At 40.0% G+C, this 16,677-nt stretch overlaps 1 protein-coding gene across 2 annotated transcripts in view; it reads right to left on the bottom strand.

Annotated features, from left to right (window-relative positions):
• GRM7 (glutamate metabotropic receptor 7) overlaps positions 1 to 16,677 on the bottom strand; it is a 651,468-nt gene that overhangs the window by 43,560 nt on the left and 591,231 nt on the right. Inside the window, exons 9-10 of one of the 2 annotated variants that reach the window (XM_048487962.1) lie at positions 12,264 to 12,510; positions 3,317 to 3,409 (exon numbers count right to left, since the gene is read on the bottom strand). In XM_048487962.1, the coding sequence (XP_048343919.1) occupies positions 3,339 to 3,409; positions 12,264 to 12,510 (318 nt within the window). In that variant the 3' untranslated portion in view covers positions 3,317 to 3,338. The remainder of the gene's footprint in view (positions 1 to 3,316; positions 3,410 to 12,263; positions 12,511 to 16,677) is intronic. The other variant, XM_048487963.1, reaches the window with a different exon arrangement.

Below are 16,677 nucleotides of genomic sequence, written 5' to 3'. Positions count from 1 at the left end.
ATAGCTGCTGGCATGGAACTCATGAAAATGAAACCTTTTTTTGTGGGGCAATTGTTCATTCACTCACACAGCGCAGAAGAAATTGTCATTCCTGTTTCATCGGTAACAATGAGCCTGCATACAGTAAAGGGATGGGTGCAGAGACTCCAGCTTTTGTTCAAGTTGCTAATAATATGTATTCCAAATTTAGCGGGGAAAGGAAAATCCTTCATCATTTGAAGTTCTTGGCCAACAAAGTACTGACATGTCTCCAATGCCAATTATCAGCAGAGAATTTCATTTTTTTTCCAAAATAGTGAGTAGTATTTAAGGTTGAACAAGTATGCCCTATTTTGTGTCTTTTAATTTTCATTAACGTTTTTTGTCAATGGTTAAGTGGGGAGGACCCAGGCCAGGCCTGGCCGTATATAGGCCACCCGGCCCGGCCTCCCCTGATGACGTCAGGAGGACCCGATGTCATCAACCCGTGCCCCGACACCTGCCACACTTGTGTGGCATGGCGGGCAAAGCCTCGTGAGCCGATGAGCGCTTGCAAGGCCTGGAAGGAGGGGCAGGGCTGGGAGGCTGTCCCTTCCCCTTCAGCAATGGCGGCCGCAGTGATTTGCAGCCACTCCTTTCTTTCTTCTGGAGATCAGTTGTAATCCCAGATCTCCATCCACTAGTAGTATAAATCATTTATACATATCAGATTTATTGATGACAAATGTTGAAAACTGCAAACATTCTCTTTGAAAAAATAAGCGTAAGGCATGCCGAGCTCTTTAGAGGAAGGCCAGAAAACTGTACTAGACAGATGTGAAAGATCTTTTTGAATGTGTCAAATAAGGAAGAACAAAAATGGAAATGATGACTTTCAGATTGAAGTTCAGGGATGAGAACCTTGAAATTGCCCCAAGTCACACTGGATTGGATCCAGTGATTCATCAGAAGAAGACACTGACATTCATGGATCTTTCTTAAGTTCCTCTCCCCAGAAATCCTTTCCAACTCTGGGAAAATTTATTCCCATGTTGGCGACTCCTATTCTTTCAGTCTCTTCCATCAATTCAATGCCACTAACAGCTTCCCGACACACATGGCTGTTATGCCACATGGGTCCTACAACCCCTAAGATAAACTTTCCTGGTGTTGGAAATGGCTGCTGGGGCTGGGGCAGATAAACATAAGACCGACTGAAGTTTTTAAATCCACAGATTGTGGGATCCAACAATTACAAGACAGTCATTGAAGTATGTTGCCTATATCTATTTTTTTGGGGGGGGGGATACAACCCCAAGGAGAAGAGAAAGAAGGTGTGGAGGCAACTTTTCAATCATGGGAGGCTTCCAAAATAATCATTCTCTTCTTGACTCAAAAGGTTAATGCTGTCTTCCATGTTAACAGCCATATTGTTACAAATCATGTTTTTTAAGTCACCTTTCTTCTTGCTGATATTATAATGATAACTTATGGCGAAAGCCTTTCTCTTTTTTCTGTTTATTATAAAAGTCCCATTTGACTAAAATGAGAAGGCAGTTCAAGCTAAGCCCTAGAATTAGGGATGCCAGACTCCAGGTGGGACCTGGGGATCCCCTAAAATTACAGCTTATCTCCAGACTACAGAGATCAGTTTCCCATGAGAAAATGGATTCTGTGGATGGTGGATTCATTATATTCCACGTCTTCAGGCTCCACCCCAAATCTCCGGAAGTTTCTCAACCTGGATTTGGCAACTCTACCCCCTGCTGGTGGTGAGAGGGAAGCCCAGCAACCCTACCTAGACTGAACCAATTTCATGTTTCCAACATAATTTCTAATTGGCCTCAAGCAAACCCTCCTCTGTCAGTGAAAGTGCTTCCCATATACGGCTGTAATATTTGGAAAATAATACCATTCTACTGGGGTTTTGTATGGATTTCATGATGATGTATGTGAAGAGTGTGAACACTTGCAATTTTAGGTATTAAATCATTAACTGGGCTAATTCATCCCACCTCATGTGCTGCTGTTGATACTGCTAAGAACATTATCTTCACCTATTGCTATTTCTCTTTTTTATGTTTCTGAGACTTATAGCATTGATGATGTATGATTCTACCATTAATTCTGGTGTTAAGAGAAAAACTGTAAAAGATCATTAGTATTCCACATTAAGATATTTATTTAACATTTATTTACTCCGTTGTATTGACCTTGCAACCTCATAGATTGGTGAGAATAGTCCATAACAAAACTTTTCATAGATTGTCACACAAACAACACTAATTTTTAGCACAAACCACTCAAAATAATTTGCAATAATACATTTTAAGATAACCATGGATATCAGCTACATTTTTTAAAAAAACTATACACTACATATTAAAAATATATTATTGTGCTGAATCCAACAATTACAAGACAGTAGACTTTCCCCCACCTTCTCTTATTCATTGTGGAACCCTCAAAAATATGATGCAAGAGTTGGGGGGGGGTCTTTTGGAGAAGGCACAGGGGCTGCTGTGAGAAGAGGAAACTGGGCAAAATCCTCTCATCCACTAGTAGTTTCTGTTGGTGCAAAAAGCCATGCTGGTAAGGGAGAAAGAAAGATAATTTCATTCAATTTTCCCTCCTGCAGTTCCCTGTGCTATGTATGACTTATCATGAACCACCATGGGGAGTCATGGATAACTGTTGTAGGGAGGGAAGGGATCCAGCTCTAGCAACTAAGTCACTAACCATATATTTTAATTATATTTTTTCCATTAGTGGTCATTTGACATTAATGTATCATTTTGTTAGAAAATCTAGCCCTCTCCCATAACGTATGCAATAATAGCAACTTGGAATATGTGAAGTAGAAAGTATAGCCCTTCATGATTCATACCATATTTTGGCCCTTTAAAAGCTCAAAATCTTGGGGAAAGTCACCAGGTACCATTACAGTCATCACTGCAGTTAGGTGAGCACTGATTATGAGAGAAAGTATAACTGTGTAACCCCTTCAAGCTCTGAAAGTACAGAAGTCAAGTCTTTGATGGAGAAGAGGTATTGTACTCTTATCCTATTCCTCTGCTACTTTCATTTTTCCTTCAGCAAGAGCTCAGACAAACATTAGAAGATTCAGATTTAGGGAGGAAAGGTTATACATTGGAAATGAGGTAGACACGAGGCATCAACACCTTCCATGAAAAAAACAAAAAGGAATCTTGTGGCACCTTATTAAGGAATTTTCATAGACTAGAGCTCACTTTTTATTCAATCACCACCATAGAGCATTAATGCCAATGTACATTTTTAACATTTAACTTTGTCCATATTTTCAAAATGAAGCAGTAAAAGTTAGGTTTGGTCTTACCTTCTAAGAAAGCAGGCAAGAGCTATACTGTAGGTGGAATAGTGTACCAAGTAACAGATTTTTGTACACTCTTTCTTACAGGTGGTATGCAGTCTATAGGGAAAGTAAATATATCGGTATGTATAATAAATATTTTGAAACAGACCATATTATTTGTTTGATGAGCTTGCTTCAGTTGTGTTATAAAGGATGTGGAATATGTCATTGTACACATTACCTGGCAAATAGATAATAAAGCACTTCACATAAAACTTCAGGTACCTCTGAACATAGGAGAAGAAACACTGGATGCATCCCACACAGGTCCAAAATGTTTGTTACATCTAAAGATGGCATCCAGACTCCAGTCTCCATCATCCATGCAATCACTGTTTCTTGTCCTCCCCTACTTTTGCTAATTTGTGTTGTTTACTAGGTTTTCTCGCCTTCTGCCTCAAAAGTGAAAAAGGCAACAACATGCCAATGATGTTAGGAACTGATACAAATGAACAAACAAAGGATATAGCAACACACAGTAGCATTAGTACAGCAGTGTCTACTTCAGTGTCTGAAGCAGAACATGAGATGTTTTCATTCCATGCGTACATCATTCACAACCCACTGATGGGATTCCACAGCCAGTGTATATTCTTAACCCTGCACTAGGATTGCCAGCTCCCAAATGAAGACTGACAAGAGTTTCATTCTTTGTAGTTTGATGTCTTGGGAGAAGGAAGGGCTCAAGAGGATTTCAGCTTCATTTGCTTACGCAGTTCTGCACATGTTTCCTGGTAATTCACAGTAAATATATATAAGGGGACAACAAATCCCAACTGTATAAAGCTTGCTCTAAACACATTCAGCAGCAATTTCATCTTACTACTCAAATACAAGCTATGGTGATCAGAAAACAACTTTCTCTAGCTGACACCAACAGCTGAAAATATACTGACTTGAAACAGAATTAGTTGTGACATTGGAAATTCCAGGCAAACACCTCCTCTGGTTTTTTTTTAAAAAAATATGATACTTAGAAGCATAAATAACTTTTCAAAAAGATTAGATGAATACATCTGGGATAGGTGGCATTTAGAAATCATATCCTTGTGTTTTGAAGATTAACAGTATTGTTTTCATACTTCGTTTCTAAACATCTTAGGGCTTTCAATTTGTCAGTCCTGGCAAACAAAGACCTAAGATTGATGGTCACATGAACCGTGGCAGAAAGAGTATTCTACAAATGCACATCGCTCTTCACAAAGACAACCCACTCCAACCCCTTGCTCAAAATGCTTAAAAATAATAAACAGTCCTTTTCACAATGTCAGGGTTTTGCTAGAAGACTGACAACAAGTTGCATAAAATATATAGAAGTGTTTTGCAACAGTGGATTTATTTGAACCTTCTGAAATATATCAACAATCAAAGCAGATAGGGCAGTGATGGTGAACCTTTTTGAGACCGAGTGTCCAAACTGTAACCCAAACCCCACTTATTTATCGCAAAGTGCCAACACAGCAATTTAACCTGAATATTAAGGTTTTAGCTCAGAAAAAAACCAGTTGGCTCTCTTTCTCCACCTCACCGCTTGAGAAGGGGCCAGCCTGCTCTAGCCTCCATCAAGTCCCGCACGCACCGCTCTGTGCCTTTCTAGCATCTCTGCCTCCTCTGCCCCCACCCCGGGCAGCAGCCACCCAGAGCACAGGCACCAGGCCTGCTAGCCGAGTCCTCCCTGATCACTGCAGTGCGCGCACATCGTGCTCAGTGGCCTAGGCCAGCCTAGATGTGTGTGTGTGGGTGTGTGGGTGTGATTTTCCGCCCCCCACATGATGAACTCTGTTTGCGCGTGCCCACAGAGAGGGCTCCGAGTGCTACCTCAGGCACCTGTGCCATAGGTTCACCATCACTGAGATAGGGTAGCTGGCAGTGCTAATATATTCAGTTCATGTAGATATGAACTCTTCCAAGGAGATCAGGGTAATGAAGGTCTATGAAATGTTTTAATTTTCCAAACCAAAACAGAATAGAAAAAATTTGTATTTAACAGGGAGTTGTTCTATCAGCATTGTCAGTTGAGAAAGTTCTGCCTGGCTTGTGAACTCATCCAGTTTTCATAGGCATGTGACCAGTCATTCATGCATGGAAGGCACAAAGAGGCTTCCTGCGTTTCATTCTGTTCTCGCACTTCCTTGCAGATCCCAGAAAATATCATTCCTGAGGTCTCATAAGCTGTCCAGGGAAACAGCTATGTGAATTAGGTGGGCTAATAGAGGCAATGGGATGAAATAGATTCCTTTCCTTACTGGAGTTGTCCTTGCAGTTGAGGAAGGAAGAGCATTCACTTTTCCTTCCTCATCCACCCCGCCCCAAATGAAACAGCCAGCTGCTCTTCCACAGAAGTCTTGGGACTGTGGGAATGATCTTTCTGAGGCTCAGAAAGGGCTGCAAGAACAGAATACGGGAAAACTCCCTATTTTAATGCACATAATGGTAGGGTAGTCATCACTGATTGGTAGGGGTTGGCATGTCACTTCTTAGCTCAGATATGAATCCCACAAATCTCAAGTGTCAGAAGTTCAGTGATGAAATGAGTTTGTGATTATTTGGGGAGAAGCACTTGACACCTATAAAGCTAAAAGAGGTTGCATCGTATGCTGTACAATGGGACTATGATTTAAGTGCTATGTCTACATTTGTGAATGCCAGTTTGAAACTTGCCACCATCACTTCTTCCAACCTTTGAGAAAAGAAAACCACTCATGGAACAATACTGATCTTGATTTTCTGTTGCTGCATTTTAGAATGATACTCATTCCTCAGAGCAGCTAAATGTAACAAGTGTGCACCTCTCCATTAAGTTATTTCGGGTAGAGTTGTTTGCTTTGTCCAAATTGTGATACTTGTTATCAAGAACAGAACAGGCATGCCTGTTTATTCAAATAAAAACACAGTGACGTATTTTTGTCAAATACTGTGAAATTCAACCAGTGAAACACAAGATTGAAGGATGCACAATTTCAGGGAAGAAAGTGGCTATGATCACCGTAAAATGCTGGAAAACAGTTTTTAGTGCAAACATGTAGTAGCAAAGCAAAGTTGTTAAATGGAGAAAGCATGCACAAATGGTCATTGTAACAGCGATTAGCAGACAGTTGTTAAAAGACTAGAAGAAGTTTAATTTTAATATGCGCCAATTATCCTGCCATAATGCCTCATTGCATTCAATGATATAGAGCTGCCAAGGAAGGAAGAACAGAAAACAAAATTATGGGGGACCAAAATTATGGGCAAATCATGTGGTTTATTTATGATATTTGGGCTGCACCTGGGTGGGATGAGAAAGCCCAGAAGAAATCTTTCTCCAAGCCCATGTTGGCTCTTAACCATCATACATGATAGGTAGTCTTGTTTTCTGCCTGTGGGAAAGGCGAATAGGCCTGAAAACTGTATTTGATATTAAAGAATAAGGGATTTATAGAACCAAAGATTCAAGAGGGTTTTCTCTTTAGGCCAACTGGTCATGCAGGCAAGAAAAGTTCATATCGCTAAGAAAGATCATGTCACTAAGGGCTAAAATGTGACAAAAGGCATATCCTATAGACCTGTTAGGCATAACTAGATCAAAGGTTAAGGAGATGAATCTGATCAGATAATTGAAAAAATGTGTTTTTCTATATTTTAATGAACACTAAAATGTTAGTGAAATATATGAAAAGTATATATATATATATATAACATGTATTATACTAGAATCACATATTATAACTGTCATAATCATTTTAACCTTTTAAAGTGAATAAGTTGTATGTGAAATCCTTACATCTTGGAATTGTATTTCTCTATGGGAAAACTCCACCCTCAGGACTGCTGGGAATTGTTCATCTTAATTGAAAACCAGAAATACAAAATTCAGTTTATCGCCCCCTTGTCTATGGAAAAGGACATGTAGCCTTGGGCAGTGAAGGACAGAACTTTTGTGTAATAAACTTTTGTGTAATAAGAACCAGACAAGCCAATTTGATTTTAAGGAAGAAAGCATATGTGGGAGAAATATGATCATCTAGATGGTATGAATGTATGCAGGTACGATTATGAAATATGACGTATGTATTCTTTGTATCTATAAAAGATGAAGGTCTTTGTCTGGTTGGGTGTGACTCTCTTAGAGAGACAACCCTGTGAAAGATCTAATTCTGTACAGTAAAAAAAACATTTCTTTCTGTTCAAAGCCTGATTTTTGGTTTTCTTCCTTACCAGTCTTTATAAACGTAACTGATCAGGGCTAGATAAGAATTCTGGTCTGACATGCCATATATTAAGACTCTCTGACCCCAAAAGAATTATATTCAGGTAGCAATCATTGGCCCTTTCCACACCACACAAACAAAACATTTTGGACTTTCCTTCAGGAAATCTGCACAACTTTTTGCTCAAAACATTTTATTTCACAAACTCTAAATTAGCGACGTTTTTCGCTGAAGCATTTTCAAAACATCCTTAACTGTTGTGCAGAGTGCAGGAAATGTTTTATTTTTCCTGCCCAGTTTAGAAATTCTCCCTTTCGTTTTTGTTGTGCCCACCATTCTCTGCTACTTGAGATCCCCCATACTGTCCACCATTTGCTGTGTTTCCCACAAAGGTCTCCTCTACTTGCAGGGCAGCTGACCACCATTTCAATGTGTAAAGCACATGAATAATGTTGGTTTTGCCTTTCAATTCTGAGCAAATGTAATTTTTCCTTTTCCCCCCTCATATTGTGTATTCATAGATTCAAAGTTACTTCATTCAAAACCAAAAAAAGGAAAATGGGAAACACAGCAAATGGCAGACAGCATGGAGGATCCCAAGCAGCAGAAAATGGCAGGTAGGTGGAGATCAGACAGCAAACTCAGCTTGACACACAAGATCTCTGCCCCCCCCCCCACTTCAAACGCTGTCAAGCTTGAAGTGTCTGAGAGGGGGGAGATCAGATAGACACACAAGATCTCTCCCCCCTCCCATTACACTCTTCAAACCCTGCTGGGCTTGAAGAGTGTAGAAGGGAGCAGGGGAGATCAGACAGATCTTGCCTGTAAGATCTACCCCCTCCCATGCTCTTCTGCAAATGTTTTTTTTTTTAAACCTAGTTCTTTTCCTCACCATTCCATTCTGTGGTATGTGGACAAAAAAAGCCAAAATGGCTCGTTTTAAAATGTTTGCAGAATGTTTTAAATGGTTGATGTGGAAAAAACCTTTATTGTACCTATTGTACTTTGATGAAGTACATGGTGAGCTATTCTTGTTTTCGCCCTTTTGCTCATACTGTTTTTACTTTTAGTAAACCAATTTTCCCATGCAAATTGAGTAGTTTCAACCTCAGCCTCAACAGAGGCAACACCATGCACAATTAAATAATTGAAATGATATCATTTTGTGTGTGAATTAGTCAAAACAACAAGACATGGATTTATTAGCATTTAATGCACAGACCTACTTATCACGTGGATAATCAAGGCTAATGGATCTTCTTTTTCCTTTCTCTGTCCCACAGTCAGAGCATTTTTATCAGTTAAATGTAGATTCTCATCCATAGTAGAAGGTAGTCACCCTTACACTGTCAAGCAGCACTGCATTACTTCATTAGCAAAGTACTTCGATTTGTCACAGTGCCAATTAAATAGAGATCAAATTGGCAGTATGGACAACATAGCACTTAACTGATGAAATTACTGCTAGAGTAAGCTACTGGCATTTAACAGCATGGTTGCAAATTAGGCTGAAAGCGTAAGGAAGCTTTCCTGGGAGGAAGGTCACCAAATGCTTAGGCATGCTCCCTTGGTGGCGGAAGATGGGCTGGCAGCAACAGAAGTCTAGCTAACATGGAAGGGGGTGAGTTTGTGTGATGTTTCATGATTATCACTGAAGATTCTCCTATATACCATTATCATGGCTTTAGGAGAGGTGTATGCTTCATTAAAACATATTTTTGCTCTCTCTCCCTTTCTTAATTTGATATAGATGTTTGTATACAGAATCAATTCATTTTTTAAAAAAACTTCTTGGCAGCAAAAGAATGCAGTGAGTCAATAGTTAGTTTTCTAGGATTTTTGGTTACCTAACACTCCAGTGTTTGGAGGTACATGAATCTCCTGCTGGCAGTTCAAGATATATGCGTTCCTTAGTGAAAAATGGTTTCACATCTGATTATAAAATCCAAAATGTTCATGAAATGCTGGAACAAAATTGTTAAGCACCGTCATCCTACAAAACATCTGTTGGTAAACATTGTAAATTAAACATGACTCAACAATGCCTTCCTAAGCAGAGTTGCACTGATCTAAGTCCATTCACTTCCATGCACTTAAAAGGGAATTACTCTGCTTAGGATGACACTATAAATCAGTCCATCTCATTTCTGATGTAAGGTACAATTAAATTGTTTGAGGCTCTGCTAAAACAGTCTTCAATCAGATGCCTTGTTGTATAGGTTCTGTCAAGCTGGAACAATTTATTCAGGCCTAAATCTTAAGGCCAAGCCAAAAATGAAAACAGGAAATCTGTAAACAAAATTTACCAGGTTTTGGAAAACAGAAATAACAGGTGTTTAGCAATCCCATTCAGGTTCTGGCCAGGGTACATAGGGAGAGGATCTAACCTTTCCTCCTTGTATAGTTTTGCTATCTTAAATCAACATCGTTGTGGATCACTGCCATGGAAGGCCTCTAGACGCCAGGAACAATTTGAGTTACAGTGGTACTAACCAGTAATGGGATTCAGAAGGTTTGCACCACTTCGGCATAACCGGTTGTTAAAATGGTGCTTCTAAACAATCAGTTGTTCAATTATTTGAATCCCACCACCAGAACCGGTTGTTAAATTTTTTGAATCCCACCACTGGTACTAACAGAGCCACAATGACTACTTAGTTGGGATTTGTCTTTCTGGGACAGAAGTAAACTCTCCTCTTCCCACACCTTTCCACTGATCTGAAGTGAAACCCCATGCAACTGTTATTTCTGTTTTTGAAATATTGGAAGGATCCAATTATATATCATCCAGAGCCCTCATGTGGTCTGACTCTTTGTGAGACCCATGGTTCTGACCATGCTTTTGACCATTCAATGCAAGAAACTGTCATTAATTGAAAAGACATGCACCTATTAGTTTTTAAGAGCTGTATTTCTACTAACGATGAAGTCAAGCAGAAAGAAATTAGCCATCCACATACATTGAATATTATGTAAACAATTTTAAACGTGAAGTCACTTGCTGCTGTTGTTCCAATACAGCAACATATTGCTAATAAAGAACTTATTGTTAACATAACTTGACAATTGAGGTAGAGGGACTTACCTGTGGGAAAACAGTTAATAAGGCTTGAATCCAATGGAACATTTACATGGACAAAAGTATGTATGTCTGTGTAACACAATATTCTCTCCTCCCCTCTCTGGTACAACTCAAAATTCCTCAACCCCCACCCCCGCTCCCGTGCCCACCTCCAAATTCAGGAATAGCATTTGGAACACATTTTGCTACAATAGTGGGACAGGGCAGAAAAGAACGTCATGCTCCACAGACACAAATCCCTTCATCAGTGCTCTTGTGATTGAGGCCTGTATCTGTGCAAGAGCATTAGGAAATGGAAGAATGACTGTTATTTCTCTTGAGTGCATGTTATTTCACAGCTTAATAATGTACACTACCATTAATGTTAGATTACTAGATCATCTTAATATTACTTTTTCATTAGTTTGGGAAACTGGAAAACACAGATTGCTCATTACAATAATTTAAGCTGCCAAATTTCTGGTCAGGGAGAAGAAGAAAATACAAAACAAAATGGCCAGTGGTTCAACAGCATGACACTATTTTGGGAGACAATTCAGAAGTGATTTCAGACCTCTCCAGGAATCATCAAAATCACTGAATCTTTCCAGAGAAGATGAACATCACTTCTGGGTTTCCCCCAGAAGTGACATCATACCAGTCCCAATTGTGTCCCACATGTCCCCACCACCAGTATGTCACTTGTTATGAGGCCACGCCTAGCAATCCTTCACCCAGATCACAAGTCCATTCTTTCCAATATAAACAAGCTCAAATTCCAGCAATATTGTACTGATGCCAATTGGTAGTAACCACAATTAGCTCTTACTGCCTGTGGTTCTTGCTGGTAGAAAGAACTGGATTCAAATGAAAGAAAACTATGTTTCTCTTTCATCAAATTTGGCTCAGGAAACATGCAGGACTGTGTGGTTGGTGTGGCGATACAACCAATATAATCAAGGATATATATACATATATATAAATAATTTGTAAATAAAACTGGTTGTGGTGGGTTTTCTGGGCTGTGTGACCATCGTCTGATGGAAGACATTTTGCTAAATTTTGCTTCTGATGGAAGACAATGTGTAAATAAAACTTTACCATACTTTTAAAAATCTGGACACTGGAGAAACTTTTTCAAAATGTGCATAATAGAAGTATGACTAATCATAAAAAGGAGACACCCACCCAGCAGGTATCCTACCTCTCAATTTAGCAGTGTCTGCTATAGGGCAGACATCTATGAGTGCAAAGTGTTGGGGTCAATATTAGAGAATACTACTGGATAAACAGTGCAATCCTTAGCTGAGATAACCCTTCTAAGACTGTTGAAGTTAGTAAGCTTAGAAGGTATAACTCTGTTCAGGTTTGCGTGGTTAGAAGTTTATTCCTAAAAGAGAAGGGAAGGGAAGAAGGAGGAATCACTTGCTGTTTTCAAGACTAGACCAGGGGGTTGAACCCAGCTGGAAAGAGCCAAAGAGCAGTGGAGAAAGAATTAATGTCATGGAAAGAATATCCCGCAGAGATAAAATCTCTTTAGACATCTATATGTAATTTTCAGAACAGGAGATAAGAGCTTAAGAAGCCTTTACAAATAAGGCGCCTCTTAACACTATCCCTACCACACTCTGAAGAAAGTAACAAGTACAAAACTACTTACTGTTTGGGTCTACATTTTCGCAAAGTTCTGTTTTTGCTTCCCCATTAGGTCTGTCACTAGCTTTGTGTGAAAGTCGTGATGACATGGTCGCTGCTGTCACTACTGCCTTGAAGCTGCGTTTCCGCTTCTGGACATTTAGTTCGGGGTGGAAGATGATGATGTACACTTTCGGCATGTAAAGCATCCCCAGGGCCACTGAAGCACTTAAGTTCATGGATATTGTAAGTGTGGTAGTTTGTACGTAGAGCTATGAAACAATAACACATAAGGAGACTATTACAAATAAAATGATTGAGAAGACAGTAATAGCACTTTCAGTATGGAGATGCCATCTCACTTTAGACAGTCTGGGCTGTTTGAAATGTGTACCAGCCTTTACGCAGCTTTTGGCAATTTTGCAAACATTTTCTTAAACAATGAAAACCTTCTGGGCAAGAAAAAGTCTGATATGATCTTACGCATGAAATAAGTTCAATAAGGCCTCTGAGTTCAACATGACTTATTCATAACCAGTAGTGTATCAAATCACAGCCTTTCTTGCTGCTTTTTATCATGAAGTTTCAGTATGCATATTATGAAGCAAGACATAGTACAAGAAATGCCTCTATGGTGATCATGCCTTGAAGGAAAGAAATGGTGAGCCTAGATTTGTCTGTATGTGTGTGAGTGTGTGTGAGAGAGTGTGTGTGTTTGTGTGTGTGTGCGTGTGTGTGTGTGTGAGAGAGAGAGAGAGAGAGAGAGAGAAAGAAAGAAAGAAAGAAAGAAAGAAAGAAAGAAAGAAAGAAAGAAAGAAAGAAAGAAAGAAAGAAAGAAAGAAATACCAATGAGATGAACTACATTCAGCCTCAGGCACTGATTATGGGGATTTAGCAAAATAAATAACCCACACAGTATTCTTTGTAAGCATGGGAGGGAGCCAGTGTGGTGCAGTGGTTAAGAGCAGGTGGACTCTAATTTGGAGAACCAGGTTTGATTCCCCACTCCTCCACTTGAGTGGTGGAGTCTTATCTAGTGAGCCAGATTTGCTTCTGTACTCCTACATACCAGTTTGGTGACCATTAGCTAGTCACAGTTCTTTGGAGCTCTCTCAGCTCCACCTACTTCACAGGGTGTCTGTTGTGGGGAGACAAAGGGAATGGATTCTGGAGGGTTTTCCGGGTTGTGTGGCTGTGGTCTGGTGGATTTTGTTCCTAACGTTTCACCTGCATCTGTGGCTGGCATCTTCAGAGGTGTATCACAGAGAAAATTCCACCCAAACAGAATACGTGTCTTTTTTCCCCTTCATTAAAATTTTGTGTTCAGTGGATTTGATGCTACATAGATTCAACGTCAGAACCAGCAAGGCTTTGGATATCGAGTCTCAGTAGCATCAAAGCCACATGTGCAGGGTTTTTTTTTTTTAAAGGAAAAAATGGCTCCACCTGAAACATTTTATTTTTATGGGCTATGCAGACAAAAATCACAAAAATGATTTTTTTTCAAAATGTTTAACAAATGTTTTAAATGCTTTGTGGGGGAGAAGCCGCTGTTGCAGTTGTTCTTGGGTGTGGAAATAAGAACAACAATTCTTGACACAGTGTGTAACAGACTTTTCTCTGTGATATACCTCTGTAGATGCCAGCCACAGATGCAGGCGAAACGTTAGGAACAAGATCTACCAGACCACGGCCACGCAGTCCAGAAAACCATCAGAAAACCAGTTGAATCTGGCCTCAACAATACAAAGAACAACAATGTTTGTGCTTCACATGCTCAGTGTGGTTTCTCTTTCATCACAGGTGACCTCCTTCAGTAATCTAGTAATCCCCTTCAGTAATCCCTTCTTTTGTCAGCATTGTTTCTTTCTGATCTGTACAAATATAATAGAGGTAATTTGCTTCATGAAACACAAATAATTAAGAGTAGCATCTATAGAGAAAGGAAAGTTCAAAAGGAAAATATGCAAGTAATGGCTGCCAATGGAGACTAAAGGAGAATCGCACATGTCTAGGGACAGGGCAAGCTCAGTACTGCTGAAGGAAAAGGAAATTCTAGACTTGAGAGTAAGTGATGTGGGCCAAGAAGCTTAAAGAACAGATTTACACCTGAACAAAACTGGCTGGGCCATTAATTTATTACAGATATTGCTGATAACTATTACCATTTTTAAAAAAGAAAATGTTAGACTAAAAGGTCTATCAATGGTGATCAACTACACTTTTTTTAAAAAATTGAGTATTTTAAATTAGTGGGACCATGCATACATTCCCCTAGAGGCTGGAGATATACAAAGAACACCCACTATGTCATGTGTGTAAGCTTTCTAGAAGCTTCTGGTTGGCTGGTTAGAAGGAGTGTGCTAGAACAAATGTGAAATTGATCTAGCAAAGTGCTTCTTAATTTATAATTTAAACTTTTGTTTTTCTGTGCTGCCACTGCTGTTCAATAAAAATCAATGGAGAGCTCTGAGAAGGTCATAAAAACAGAATGGCATTGTTTAATATCATGCCAAACTATTTTTTTTTCCACCAGCTGCATTCTCTAGTCAACAAACCCTTCTAGGCATACTTGCTTCATACAGACAATTTACCATAGTCTCTAGTCCTTTGAACATCAGTTCAAAATTCTAGTGTAATAGGGCTCATAGTGGATTACTACAATGGCATATTGCAGTGGTGGCGAACCTATGGCACGGGTGCCAGAGGTGGCACTCAAAGCCTTCTCTGTGGGCACGCATGCACAGAGTTCGTCATGTGATAATAGTGTAATTATGTCAGGGAGATTATTAGCATTAAACCTAAGACCTAGTTTTGGGGAAGCAGTGTAGGTAGCCCTGTTAAGCGCTGTTCAACCCTACTGATTTTCATGGGAAGAACGAAAGTGTGATCCTTTACCTGGGAGTAAGCTCGGTTGCTGGCGATGGGGTTTGCTTTTGAGTAAACCCTCCTAGGGTCGTGATTCACCCATTCGAAGCGTTGCACAGTTGCTTCAAAGCAAAGCCACCGACTACCACCAAGCTTACTCCCAAGTAACCTGTGCTTTGGAGCCAACTGTTTTTTCTATACTAAAACCTCAGTATTCAGGTTAAATTGCCATGTTGGCACTTTGCGATAAATAAATGGGTTTTGCGTTGCAGTTTGGGCACTCGGTCTCGAAAAGGTTCGCCATCACTGGCATATTGTAACACACAAGAGTACTTCTCATTCACACGAAGGACCTGTATGAATGACATTATCTATATACAAGATCAAAGTATAGGATGTGTATGTGTGCAGAAGTGTGTTGGCCCCTCACCCTACTCATAGTTAAGAGTGCTAGTCAAGGCCAGTCATTTGTATATATTTGTCTCAATGCAAGCATAGCATCTATTTGTATACAAACTGTAGGCACACAGCCTTCACTCCCATAATTAGGAATTCTCCATCATGTTCAGTCAGAGATTTTATATGAATAGCCAGTTTGTACTCACATAAGTATTTTGCCCATATTTGAGATCACAGCATTCACTGCTGCACCTGCAACTCTTCATTTATTAATTAAAACATTTATCCTCTGCCTTTTCTCATGGTTCAATGCAGCTATGTCTGTTGGCTCTGCACCAGAGGCAGAGATACCAGGGGACTGGGGGTGTGTGTTGCGCCGGGCACGCACCTGGGGAGTGGAAAATTACCCCCGCCACCCTCCATGGTGTCCCTCTCCCAGCCCATCCCTCGCAGCAGCACCCCACACACTTACCTTTGTGAAACAGTGTAGGCTGGAGAAGTGGCCTGTTCTCTTAAGGCTGAAAATGGCCTGGTGGGAACTAGACTTCCCAAGAGACTTTGAGAGCCCCAGGGTCTCATGGTAAGTGTAGTTCCCACCAGGCCATTTTCAGCCTGAAGGGAACAGGCCACTTCTCCAGCCTGCACAGTTTCCCGAAGGTATGTGTGGGGGGGGCATGGAGGAGGGGCGGAAAACACAGAGTGCCCACCGGGCGCACTCTGGCCCAGCTACACCTCTGCTCTGCACACATATAAGTAGTGTTTACAAGGCATATATTCCAAACACTGGCTAGTGATTCCCACATCACCAGCAACAGTACACATCTAAAAGGGAAAGAATACAGAAAAAAGAAAAAAACATGGCTCCTTTTAGGTATTCTAGTGCAAGTCAATAATTAACTCAATTTACTCCTATGCCATCCAATTTTACTTTCAAAGATTCTTCCATGGAGGTTTCTTTCTAAAAGAGAACAAGCACAGTAAGTTTAGCAAATCAGCTTAGTATTACTTCAGGTGTGCATTTTGAAATTTTCAAGCTGTAAATACTCAAGAAAATTGCTGCTTTGGGTGATTACCATAATTTTCCAGAACAGTTACACACATCTAGAATTCTCAGGTATTATAAAAATACACACATAACCTCCCCCCCCCCCCACAAAATCCATTTAGTTTTT

The sequence above is a fragment of the Sphaerodactylus townsendi genome, linkage group LG03 (genome assembly GCF_021028975.2).
Source record: "Sphaerodactylus townsendi isolate TG3544 linkage group LG03, MPM_Stown_v2.3, whole genome shotgun sequence".
NCBI lineage: Eukaryota > Metazoa > Chordata > Lepidosauria > Squamata > Sphaerodactylidae > Sphaerodactylus > Sphaerodactylus townsendi.
Note: the sequence above shows the minus strand (reverse complement) of the source record. Positions and strands in the feature narration are given on the sequence as shown.